Raw genomic sequence first — 13,583 nt, 5'->3', positions numbered from 1 at the left:
CATTCATTTCATTTGAACCAAAAATCTAAAAATCTATTTGTCTTCACCACTCTTCTAGCTCGTAGACTAATACTACTGAAATGAAAAGATAAACAACCTTCAATATTTAAATCTTGGTTTCTTTTACATCATTTAACATAGGAAAAATTAGGTATTCTATAAGAGGATTTGCCAATAATTTTTCAGTATCTGGTAACCTGTTCTGAATCACATAAACGTGGTAGATCCCTCACTTATTCCACAGTAGTCTAATTACTAATATGAGTCTGTGACTAATATCTGTGTTCCTTATTTTTTATTTATTATTATTGTCAATTGTCATCTTTTTTTTATGGTGCAACAGGTTTGAAAGTTCATGGGTTTGGGTATAAAAAAAAAAAAAAAAACAGTGACTGTATTATGCTTTTCTGGATGACTTAAAACGTGATAAAAACACTTTGAACAGAAATAATTAGTAACAGAAACTGATGTTTCCTCCTCCCTCAGTGAAACGTCACATCTGTACTGGCCTTCCTTCCCAGAATGCACCTGTTTGTCTCCACTCATTACTCATAAGTTCATGTAAATGAAGGGGTCAAAGGTCAGCTCTTCATCAAAGTCAAGGTGACGCTGCTTGATTTGTTGAATCTTTGTGCATTTGTCATGTTAGTGACTCTTTGGTCTGGAAACTTTACATGGGACCAGATTAGACATAAAAATGGGATTTAACAGTATTTTATAATCAACCAAGATCAGATTCTCTTCAAGTGTTGGTTTTACAAACGTGACTCTAACTCATACATTTAATGTAAGAGATAAATCACCTGATGAAAACATTCCACTTGTTTATTTATTTGTGATTCCAGTCAAAGACAGTTTATTCTCTGTCTAAAGATCAGACTCTTGACATTTAAATCTAGTTCATTTACATAGAGTTAAATATAAAGTCAGGCGTGCAGGTGCATCCTGGGAAAGAACAGAGGGAGGAGCAGAGAGGAGACGCTTCACTGATGAAGGATGAAAATACAGTTTCAGTTACTGTTCATTTGAACTGATTTGGATTCAAATAATATGAATCACTTTTCTTCAGTGTTTTTATTGTTAGTGTGATTCTGAAATGTGAGATACTCTGAAAATAATGTATTAATTCATGTTTTGTTGGATTATTTACGTTTTAGGAAATGAGATGGAGTCCATTTATTCACTTTATCAAAAAGAAACTCAAACTATTTGTGATCACAGAGATTTTATTGGATTGAAAATGCAGCGATTGCAAAGCTGATACAACATCTAAATGAAACTGTTCCAACATTTGTTCCAAACATGCAGACACATGTTGTGTATCATATAAACCTTGTACAGAGCACAGACGGTGCAGAAGCAGGTTTCAGATGGTCATTGTGCTCCTCTACTGTTGCTCAGTGGGACACGCTGACTTGTTGATGTTTTTCTCGGAAGTCTGGGAGCCCACAGACACTTGACATGTGTAAACCTGATCCGTGTTCCAGTCTGACGTCTGGATGGACAGGTAGCTGCTGATTTGGAAAGTCTGGTCTGGTTGCTGAACAGCGGTGCTGGTAGAGATCCCAGTGCTCAGCGGACTCCCAGCAGCCAACCAGGTCACATGTGCAACAGACACAGACTGACTGGACAGACAGACCAGAGTGGCTTTGTTGGACTGGAGCTCAGCAGCGGACGGAGGGAAGACTGTCAGGACAGGAGGAGGGACGCTGGAGCCTGAAAATACACCCACCACACCAACATACATCATACATGGACAACAATGACATGTACGGAAAACAGAAAGGAACCAGGAGTCAAACATCAAAGGGTTGATGGTTGTGTTTATTTATTTTCCTTCACTGGTATTTATTGAACAGCTGAGATTCTTCATGATTTTTTCATTTATTTGTACATTTACATGTCTCATATATTTATTTTACTTGCACAAACCACATTTAATTTTTTTTGTTATTTGACTTTTATTCTGCACAAATAAACTGAAAATGTAAAAAAAAATGTGATTGTCATATTTCTATCTTAAACCATAAAGACCCAAACAGCCACCAAAACCATCTACTGATCTGATAATTTATAATAATTAATACGTGTTGATCCACTAATCCTATCAATCCTTGTAAATAATTGGTGTAAAATGCAGTTTGTCATCTCTTCATGGTCATCAGATATGACCCATTTGAACATTCAGAGGCTTCATAGTGAATGTGGAAACATCGTCATCTTCTGCAACATTGATTCACCAATAAATCCCATAGAGTTGGATCAATGACAGTTGATGGACACATTTGGTTTATATTCAGTTAATGAAATAATTTGCTGAAAAAGTAATTTTTTCTAGACTTTTCTCTGTTGTTGACATAATAATCCTCAACTTTCGTTAGAGGTTTTTATGATCATCAACATGATCAGTGAATTATAAATAATAAAATATCTGACTTTTACTGTAGAAAAAAAGCAAAATTCAGAGGATAATATTACAATTAATGGTGATAAATCACTTTTGAAAGGTTAAAATAGAAAGAAAAACACATTTGGGAACTGCCACAAAGTACTACTGGGTCTTTATGGGTTTAGACAAAAAAAATAGGCAAACATTTCAATTTACACAAATTAACCATTTGTTTCTATTTTTCTAACCTCAACTGAAGAGTTTAATGTAAATATAATCACTGCTTTATATCAGTACCGGTATTGTCCTTAGGTTAAAGTGACTAAAGAGTAAAAAAAAAATGGTTTCAGTCACCTTATACATCATGTCATGAATTTAAAGTATATGATAATGATTTGGAGTAAGATTTGGTAGAATAATGTAAATTAACCTTAAAATAAACATTAGTTGACAGATGGTTTTAGTTGTTGAAAAAAGTTGTTATAAATTGCAAAAATGAAGTGACAGTTTGAAAATGTCTTAAATCCAAATTTAATATTACAGAATAAAAAATGTAATCAATTAATGAGTATGAAATCATAAATAGTATAAGTTACAACATTACTTTTGGAAAATGTTACATGTATTAAAAACTCAACATGTACAAACTAATCATTACCATTGTATTAAATACATTAATAATGCAGATATGTTCTGTTCCAATCCTTCAGAGATAGAAAATCAATCTAATTTCTTGATGATTTTAAAGGTACTTACTTGTCACAGTCAGCTTGGTGCCTGGTCCGAATACCACAGTGATTCAGTTTGTGTACACGCTCGTACAAAAACCTCCTGAAACTGAAACATCCTTTAAACACAAACTTTCACTGAAAACATCTCATTTCTGTGTTTCCTGTGTGTTTATGATCCAGAACACTGATGGACCGGAGGACTGACTGTGAATATTTCACAGTTTGCTTGAATTTAACTCTTATGTTTAATGACCATTGAATTCATTGTGATTGTAGTGACACTGCTCTGCATATGTTCATCATTCACAAAGTCCAGGAAAATGTAATTAAATTCTGACTCTTACTTTCATTTTCAATGTTTGAAGTAACTTTCCTTATTTTACAGCAGGTTAGTTGGTTATTTTTTGTTGTAATTCCTCCAAACTGTACTGACTCTGTCACTGAGGTTTTTGTCATGGTGTGATTCACTGTGATACATGTTCATCAGCAGAATCATCCCATGTCCCACAGAAATACTGAGCAGAGTCTCCTACCTCTGCACGACTAATGATTAACTGGTAATCAATGTCTGATGTAGTTTTAGAGTTAAATCGATCAGAGGAGAATCCTGTTCCATAGCTGGTGTCACTGTCAGTATGATAAAAGTCCATAACAAACTGAGGAGCTCCACCAGGAACCTGTTTATACCAGCTGACATAATAACCATCATCTCTCTGAATGTTACATTTGAGAACAACCTCTTGTCCTGCAGAAACTGTGAGGACAGCAGGCGTCTGAGTCAACACTTTTGCTGCATCAACATCTGTCAACAAACAGAAAAATCCATGAATGAAGGGTTCATATTTGATCATATGTGTGTATAACAGAAGCAGGAGAATATCTTACATGTTAGAGCAGTGATGAGAGTGCAGAGGGTCACCAGCATGTTGTCAGTGTGTGGAGTAAACGTCCTTTACTGTCCAGATGAGACGTGAACAGAGATGTGACAAGAACAGAGACTGAAGCTTATAAAGAGACTGAGGAGAAATGAGGAGGGGGAGGAGGAGTTACAACTTCCAATTACAATGTATTTGACTTATATTGCATTTCATGAAACATAACTAATGTTTCATCCTTTTAACTTCAGTCATTTATATTGAAGTAATCTGTTGGTTATTCATTTAATCGTTTTCATTTTTCTTTTGTGGAAATGTAGTTAGTTTCTGCTCACCAGTGTAATGTTTTTTTTTCAGGTAACATTAACATTGTTAAATAATTTGCACTATATTAGTACTGAATGTGCACCAACTCATTTTGACGATAATTTCCTATAAATGTCTTATTTTCTTCTGCTCATTGAATACATGACAGTGCTTTGTGTGTCCTTGTACTTGTCTTTTACTTTTAGCTTTTATTCAGTAAAATTCAAGTAGTGGTTGTAGATAGTATGTTGTTTGATGTTGTATGTTGTCAAGGCAGACAGCCATCCTTCAGGAGTCTGGGTCTGCTCGAGGTTTCTGCCCGTTAAAGGGAAGTTTTTCCTCGCCACTGTCACCAATCACAAGTGTTTGCTCCTGAAGGATTCTGTTGGGTCTCTGTAAACTTAATTTGATTCTGATTTGAATTGATAAAGCACTTTGTGACTCTGTCTGTGAAAAGTGCTCTATAAATAAAATTTACTTACTTACTTACTTACTTGTATACCTTGTTTCAATTTAAAACAGTTTATTAAACAAGATATTATGTTATTAAAAAGACTGCTACTATTGAAAAGCTAGCACGGGGCCCATAAAGGTGAACAGGGCCGGGGCTTACCACTATGGCAGGGATCCAACAAAATATAAAAAGGGGACCGCAAACCAACACCCGTGAAACTGCACACCAAAGAAAACTGGAAGCTGTGAAGAAAAATCCACCACCAGGGACCACGCTGCCACCCTAGGCCCTGTTCACCTTTATGGGCCACGTGCTAGCTTTTTAATAGCTTCAGTCTTTTTAACCCTTTCATGCATACTGGTCACTACAGTGGACAGCTATTCTTCAGCTGTTCTCTTGTACGTTCATGAATTTTGTTGTTCTTTTCGTTGTTTTTTTGGTTTTTTGGGGTTTTTTTTTTACACATATCTTTATTGAAGTTTTAAGACACTACATATCTTTTCTGACATTAATTGGTAATATTCTGTAGATCTCTCCTGAGCATAAACCCCCAGAATCACAAGCCCTCCCCATAGTTTTCACACAATTTATCACTAAATACATGTTTCTGTGCATCAAAAAGTAAAGGTGTGGTGTTCAGCTGAGTGGACATTTTTGCAACTTCATGAAAAATAGGTTCATAAGAATTTTTTTTTTTTTCATTATTATTTTTTTAATGTATTTTTTTTTTTTTTTTTTTTTTTTTTTTTTTAATTTATTTATTGTTTAATTTATTTTTCAGAAGAAAATTTTTCACTTTGTTTTTTTTTTCATGCCGAAAGACGAATAAAAACACTCCGGAAAAAATTTTGATTAAGGTTCTCATAATTTGTGCATGAAAGGGTTAATAATATTATATCTTGTTTAATAAACTGTTTTAAATTGAAACCGTGTATGCCCCTGTGGTATTTTTCAAATTTGAACCTGTGAACCTCTCTTACTAATTCCCCAGGTGGCGTTGTCACCCGACTTTCCCCGCACTCTCTCTTGCCACACTTGGAACATTGTTAAAGCTAAAAAAAAAAAAAAAAAAGGAAAAAAGCAGATGGATTTGGTGAAAAGGTTTTTGTCACAGTTGAAAACACAGTAATATTTTATTTTGATCAGATTCATCCCACTCTAAACAGTAATAAACTGATTTCCTTCACATTGTTGATGTTAAAACAGCAATCTGATTTTCACTTGGGATTAGATGTGTATTTAGAGGATGTAAACTCAGATCTTACAGAGCTACAGCTGTGATAAACAACCCATCACCATAACACTATGTTTGCATCTGTCATGTGTTGTCATTTGTGTTGATTTAGTTTAGGGTTTTTGTTTTGTCTCTTCCTGTTTTATTTTGGTGATGGTGGTCATTTTCCTGTTTTTGTCTGCACTCTGTCTGTCTGGTCATTGTCTTCCCTAATTCCCTCATTGCTTGCACCTGGTGTTCCTCCTGTGATTACCCACACCTGAATGTGATTCCTCCTTCCCCTGTATATTCTACTCTCTCCCTTTGTCTTTTGTCAGTGTGTTGTATCTGTGTCCATGAGAAGAACTGCTTTTAAGTATCTTGAATCTTGATCCATGTGTTTTGTGTATCAGGTTTTTAGTTTAGTATAGAGCATGTTGTGCTTCTCCTTTTGTTCATTAGGTTTTTTTAGTTTATTAATGAGCATGTTGTGCTTCCTCCCTTTGTTCTTCCATTTTTGCCTTTTTGTATATTTGTTAAAATAAATCCTTTTAACCACTGACCCTTGAGAGTCTTGTGCATTTGGGTCCACGTCGAGTGTCGTGCCAAAAAAGCTTCATGAGGTATTATAAAACATATCATTGAGCTTCATAGTATAATTGCCAAAGTCATATATTTGGTCAGACTGTGATATCTGTGTAACTTTATTCTCCTACCACAGCTGCTTCATTTTGCATCATTGGCTATGCCCTGAAAAATAGGACTCAGGCAGTTATACTATGAAGCAAATGATATGTGTTTCTTTATCTTAGTTTATTTATTTATTTTCCACAAAAGAATAAAATCCAGTCAGTTTCTACCCCCCTCCTTATTTCAGATATGGTTTGGTCCAGATGTTGGAGCTTCTACCTGATGCTGAGTGTCAGACAGTGAGAGAAGACACAGACTGGAGGATGAGTCTGGGTTAAGAAAAGTCAGGTTTCCAAAAAAGAAAAGAGAAAAAAGAGACAGAACAAAGCAGAGGAAGGACGACAGTATGTGACACAGTTTTTAACCAGGAGGGTTTTGTTCATGAGTGGTGGAAACTGACCTGGGCCAAGTCCACATCAAATAAACTATCTGACTCCCAGAGTATTTGTGAACTTACTTTATTCCAACACAAAATGATGTGATTCTGTTTTATTTTATCCAATATTTGATCAATGCAGACAGACCGTTTGTACAGATGTAAAATAAATCACTTTTTTTTTTTGCATCTTTTGACCTGGTGTCAGTCCAAACAGGTCCAACTGTCCCACACTCCTGACACTGAACCAGCCCCACTCATACCTGAAGGAGGAGGTCAGTTCATTTATGTCAACAATATCTCTAATGGCAGGAGGAAATGTACTATTCTACACACTATTTATAACAATAAATTATCATTATATTCCCCATAATGATCCATAGATTAAAGAAAAATAACCTACATGACTCATTGGATACTGGACAGTTTTAATCATGATGTTATTTTGAACACTATTATAAATATATTATCAAGGGTATTATTGGATTCTACAGATCTAGGACCATGTGTGATTGACGCTATTATGCTGTGGAGAAGTGTGGAAGTGGAAAAAACATAAAAGGACAACGACACTAGGAACAACAGATGATGAAGAAGAAGCATATGAGAGAAGAGAAAAAGACAAAGTGAAATTTACTTCCATCCAAAAAGTAAAAGTATATTTTATTTGTGTTTGTGCATCCACGTAATAGTAATTCTAAACTGTTACCATTAAAAAATATTATTTAAATGTAAAAGACGGGCTTACACTTTTATTATCAGTCTTGTACAAAATGGTAAAATCAATTGAAAACAAATATACTGTTATATTTTTAGGCTTTGTGGCATTAAAGTGATGCAGCCCAACATGGTAATTTTCATGAGTCTCCAAATCCCTAGAGGCCCCTGTGGACATCAGTACTAGTGTCCAGGTTTCAGTCCATGGTGGCTGTGTGTCCTTTCTCCATGGTCAGGGTGGTCTCTGTCCTGTGGTCAGTGTGTGTGGAGTAAACGTCCAGATGAGACGTGAAAGGACACATTGAACCTGGACTGAACTGAACCACTGGAGGAAGGTTTTCTTATATCAGTCAACTACGACAGGTGGGTTTATGGGATATGTGTAAGGGACGATACATTTCTATGTACAGTAGTAACCTGAGGGTCAGTGTGATCAAGTCATAACATCAGTGAAAGTTTTCAGAAGTTTTGAAGCTTCATTTTTTTTCACCGAGTAAAGTTTTTTTAATATCAATCATAAACTATCTCTACACACTGGTTTGATTTAATTTTAAACTAACACAGATGACATCATTAGTATTATAAACCTATAGCAATACTAAACTAGAAGCACTCGGAGAGCGCAGACCTCCGCCAAGGCTGATCAGTGGCCCCCCCCATGGGCCCCCCCACCCCCGATCACCACCAAAATTTAATCATTTCTTCCTTATCCCATTTCCAACAAACCCTGAAAATTTCATCAAAATCTGTCCATAACTTTTTGAGTTATGTTGCACACTAACGGACAGACAAACAAACAAACAAACAAACAAACAGACAAACAAACCCTGGAAAAAACATAACCTCCTTGGAGGAGGTAAAAATTTAATTTGTTCATATTATTCAGATTTACTGCAGTGTAAGAAACCCCTGTCAAACTGTGCATTTGTACAAGTTAACACACTTGATCACCTTCTCGAAGTAAGACATTATTTATTCTGTAAGAGTGGTTTCAACACAATGCAGAGAAACAGATGGATGTTTTTTTTTAGTGGATTTCATTCTATAAACATCATACACCTTGGAAATATGTAGATATTTACCAGCATAGGTGCACTGCCTGGTCAAAAACAAGCCACACACACACATAGATTTCACAACATATTCATTGTGGCATTGATTATGACACACAATGCAAACAAAACATCATAAAAAATATCACAACATTTATTTCCGTCCAGAGTTGCATTAAGTTTTCAGCGTGATCTTGTGTTGATGGCAAAGAGTTGGACCACTGTGAAAACTCTCCTTGAACGCATCCCAATGATCCTCAGTGGGTTTCGGATTTGACTCTGTGGTGGTGAAACCATGTGTGAAAATGAAGTTTCATCGTCACTGAACCACTCTTTAACAATTTGAGCCTGATGAATCCTGGTGTTTTCATCTTGGAATATGTCTGTGTTATAAGAGAAGAATGAATCCACTGATGTTCAGATTAGGTTTTTCAGTGTGTTCAGGTTCAGGTGACCTCATTTTATCGACACATAACATTGTTGAACATAGACCTGAACATCTGAACCAACCCCAGATCAGAACACTGCCCCCACAACTGGAGCCTGATGAATCCTGTGAATAAACAAATACTTCATTTAATATCAGCAGATATGTGACCAAAAGGAAATACCACTGATTAAATAGTGATTAAAAATGTACTAATGCAGCATAACAGATGAACTTTTTAATAAACCTTTTAAATACACTTGTATAAAAAACACCATTAGCATCTTTTTTAATCGTGCTTTGAAATTTGACGAACAGATTTCTTCTGTTGTCAAGACCACCTTCATCCTCCAGCTCCTGTATCAAAGGTGAAACCATACCTGCTTATAAACCAGTTCAAGTCTGTGGTCCATATGTTTATTACATCTGCACAGGACCAGTGGGTTGGACCAGTTCTCTGTGAACCAGCTCCAGATGGTCCAAAATGCAGCAGAACCAGAAGACAGGAACACATCACCCCTGGATTCCTGTCACTTCCAGGATCCAGTTGTAGATTTGACTGTATGTTTAGAAGTGGCTGAATGGTTTGACATCCCCGGACCTTTCAGTGCTGTTAACTGGGCTCACTGTGGCCAGAACAACACAGTCCTCAGGTCACCTGATTTTAGATGTGGCTGCGTCCAAAGAGTAACAGCAATAGAGCTGTTTCTGTGGCAGGTTCAAGGCTCTGAAACATTCTGCCCCAAGAAAATACATCTGCACAGTCCATTCAGCACTTTAAATCTCTGTTAAAATGAACATATTTGGACTGGATTTAATATAATGTGTGGCTTTAAGTCATTTTTATCCACCAGTTGTGTTTGAAACATCTTTATTCTATCTATCATATCTTTTGTATCAGTTTTTTTTTTTTTTTTTTCAGTCTCAATGTTTTTGGGGTTTTTTTCAAATTTTACTCTTTTACCATAATATGTATGTTACTTAAATTTTTGTACAGCAGTTTGGGCAGCTTGTGATGTTCTAAATGTGCTATATGAATAAACTTATCTTTAACGTTTATAGTCAGAATAGGAAATGGTTGAATGCATCTTGTTCAGCCTGGTTCACATGAAATTACATTAGAACGTAGACATAAGTTACAAAATGATTTAATCTAATATTAGACAATATTTACTTCAGGAGCAGAGATGATTTTATAAAACACTGACGTAGATGAAAAAAATTAGAGAAAAGGAAACAGCAAAATGTAAAGGACTTACTACTAAACAGTAGCATATCAATTGTGAATAAAAACTGTACTGAATATTGTAACTCCTCCTCCTCCTCCTCCTCCTTCTCCTCATTTCTCCTCAGTCTCTTTATAAGCTTCAGTCTCTGTTCTTGTCACATCTCTGTTCACGTCTCATCTGGACAGTAAAGGACGTTTACTCCACACACTGACAACATGCTGGTGACCCTCTGCACTCTCATCACTGCTCTAACATGTAAGATATTCTCCTGCTTCTGTTACACATATAGGATCAAATATGAACCCTTCATTCATGGATTTTTCTGTTTGTTGACAGATGTTGATGCAGCAAAAGTGTTGACTCAGACGCCTGCTGTCCTCACAGTTTCTGCAGGACAAGAGGTTGTTCTCAAATGTAACATTCAGAGAGATGATAGTGGTTATTATGTCAGATGGTATAAACAGGTTCCTGGTGGAGCTCCTCAGTTTGTTATGGACTTTTATCATACTGACAGTGACACCGACTATGGAACAGGATTCTCCTCTGATCGATTTAACTCCAAAACTACATCAGACATTGATTACCAGTTAATCATTAGTCGTGCAGAGGTAGGAGACTCTGCTCAGTATTTCTGTGAGACATGGGATAGTTCTGCTGCTGCAGCTGTATCACAGTGAATCACACCATGACAAAAACCTCAGTGACAGAGTCAGTACAGTTTGGAGGAATTAAAAGAAAAAAGCAACCAACTAACCTGCTGTAAATTAAGAAAATTTACTTCAAACATTGAAAATGAAAAGAGTAATTTTCCATTTAATAAACTTTCCTGTACTTTGTGAATGATGAACATATGCAGAGCAGTGTCACTACAATCACAATGAATTCAATGGTCATTAAACATAAGAGTTAAATTCAAGCAAACTGTGAAATATTCACAGTCAGTCCTCAGGTCCATCAGTGTTCTGGATCATAAACACACAGGAAACACAGAAATGAGATGTTTTCAGTGAAAGTTTGTGTTTAAAGGATGTTTCAGTTTCAGGAGGTTTTTGTACGAGCGTGTACACAAACTGAATCACTGTGGTATTCGGACCAGGCACCAAGCTGACTGTGACAAGTAAGTACCTTTAAGATCATCAAGAAATCAGATTGATTTTCTATCTCTGAAGGATTGGAACACAAAATATCTGCATTAATAATATATTTAATTCTATAGTAATGATTAGTTTGTACATGTTGAGTTTTAAATACATGTAACATTTTCCAAAAGTAATGTTATAACTAATACTATTTATGATTTCATATTCATTAATTGATTACATTTTTTATTCTGTAATATTAAGTTTGGATTTAAGACATTTTCAAACTATAAATTCATTTTTGCTATTCATAACTTTTTTCAATAACTAAAACCATCTGTCAACTAATTTTTATTTTAAGATTAATTTACATTATTCTACCAAAACTTACTCCAAATCATTATCATATACTTTAAATTCATGACATGATGTATAAGGTGACTGAAATCATTTTTTTTTTTACTCTTTAGTCACTTTAACCTAAAGAAAATACTAGTACTGATTTAAAACAGTGATTATATTTACATTAATCTCTTCAGTTGGGAATAGAAAAATAGAAATAAATGGTTAATTTGTGCATAATGAAATGTTTGCCTGTTTTTTTTGTTTTTTTTCTTAACCCATAAAGACCCAGTGTTACTTTTGTGTCTGTTCCCAAATGTGTTTTTCATTCTATTTTAACTTTTCAAAAGTAATTTATCTCCATTAATTGCAATATTATCCTCTGAATTTTGCTTTTTTTTTTTTTTCAGTGAAAGTCGGATATTTTATTATCTATAATTCACTGATCATGTTGATGATCATAAAACCTTTAATTAAAGTTGAGGATTATTATGTCAACAACAGAGAAAAGTCTAGAAAAAAATACTTTTTCAGCAAATTATTTCATTAACTGAATATAAACCAAATGTGTCCATCAACTGTCATTGATCCAACTCTGTGGGATTTACTGATGAATCAATGTTGTAGAAGATGACAATGTTTCCAAGTTCACTACGGAGTCTTTGAACGTCCAAATGGGTCATATCTGATGACCATGAAACGATGAAAAACTGCATTATACACCAATTATTTACATGAATTGATAGGATTAGTGGATTATCATGTATTAATTACCATAAATTATTAGATCAGTAGATGGTTCTGGTGGCTGTTTGGGTCCTTATGGGTTAAAATAGAAACATAACAAACACATGTTTTTTTCTTTTTGTTTTTTTTTTTTTTTTTCAGTTTATTTGTGCAGAATAACAGTCAGATCAGTTGATAATTAAATATGAGAAATATGATAAATGTATGAGACATATAAATGTATAAATAAATGAAATAATTATGAAGAATCTCAGCTGTTCAATAAATACCAGTGAAGGAAAATAAATTAACACAACCATTAACCTGTTGATGTTTGACTCCTGGTTCCTTTCTGTTTTCCGTACATGTCATTGTCGTCCATGTATGATGTATGTTGGTGTGGTGGGTGTATTTTCAGGCTCCAGCGTCCCTCCTCCTGTCCTGACAGTCTTCCCTCCGTCCGCTGCTGAGCTCCAGTCCAACAAAGCCACTCTGGTCTGTCTGTCCAGTCAGTCTGTGGCTTTTGCACATGTGACCTGGTTGGCTGCTGGGAGTCCGCTGAGCACTGGGATCTCTACCAGCACCGCTGTTCAGCAACCAGACCAGACTTTCCAAATCAGCAGCTACCTGTCCATCCAGACGTCAGACTGGAACACGGATCAGGTTTACACATGTCAAGTGTCTGTGGGCTCCCAGACTTCCGAGAAAAACATCAACAAGTCAGCGTGTCCCACTGAGCAACAGTAGAGGAGCACAATGACCATCTGAAACCTGCTTCTGCACCGTCTGTGCTCTGTGCTCTGTACAAGCTTTACATGATACACAACATGTGTCTGCATGTTTGGAACAAATGTTGGAACAGATGGAGATAGATTCTATTCTTTATATTAAATCATGCATTCAATAAAACTGCTTTGAGTAAACTTGTTTTGTATTAATTTGTTCCCATGAAAATAACACTCATATATACAGCCAGT

At 35.5% G+C, this 13,583-nt stretch overlaps 1 protein-coding gene and 1 pseudogene across 1 annotated transcript; one reads left to right on the top strand and one right to left on the bottom strand.

Moving 5' to 3' along the window:
- Positions 1-1,209: 1,209 nt before the first annotated feature.
- LOC115424163 (immunoglobulin lambda-1 light chain-like) lies at positions 1,210-4,125 on the bottom strand. The gene is made up of 4 exons (XM_030141267.1): positions 4,006-4,125; positions 3,597-3,922; positions 3,146-3,179; positions 1,210-1,716 (listed from the first exon to the last, which is right to left on the bottom strand). Exons 1-4 carry the CDS (start codon positions 4,043-4,045, stop codon positions 1,388-1,390), a joined length of 729 nt encoding a protein of 242 aa, XP_029997127.1. The 5' UTR covers positions 4,046-4,125; the 3' UTR covers positions 1,210-1,387.
- A 6,469-nt stretch (positions 4,126-10,594) lies between these two features.
- LOC115424165 (immunoglobulin lambda-1 light chain-like) lies at positions 10,595-13,506 on the top strand (annotated as a pseudogene).
- The last annotated feature ends 77 nt before the right edge of the window (positions 13,507-13,583 follow it).

This window comes from Sphaeramia orbicularis, chromosome 8, assembly GCF_902148855.1.
Source record: "Sphaeramia orbicularis chromosome 8, fSphaOr1.1, whole genome shotgun sequence".
NCBI classification, from domain to species: Eukaryota; Metazoa; Chordata; class Actinopteri; order Kurtiformes; family Apogonidae; genus Sphaeramia; species Sphaeramia orbicularis.
The sequence above is the reverse complement of the archived record's forward strand: the minus strand, read 5'-3'. Positions and strand labels throughout refer to the sequence as shown.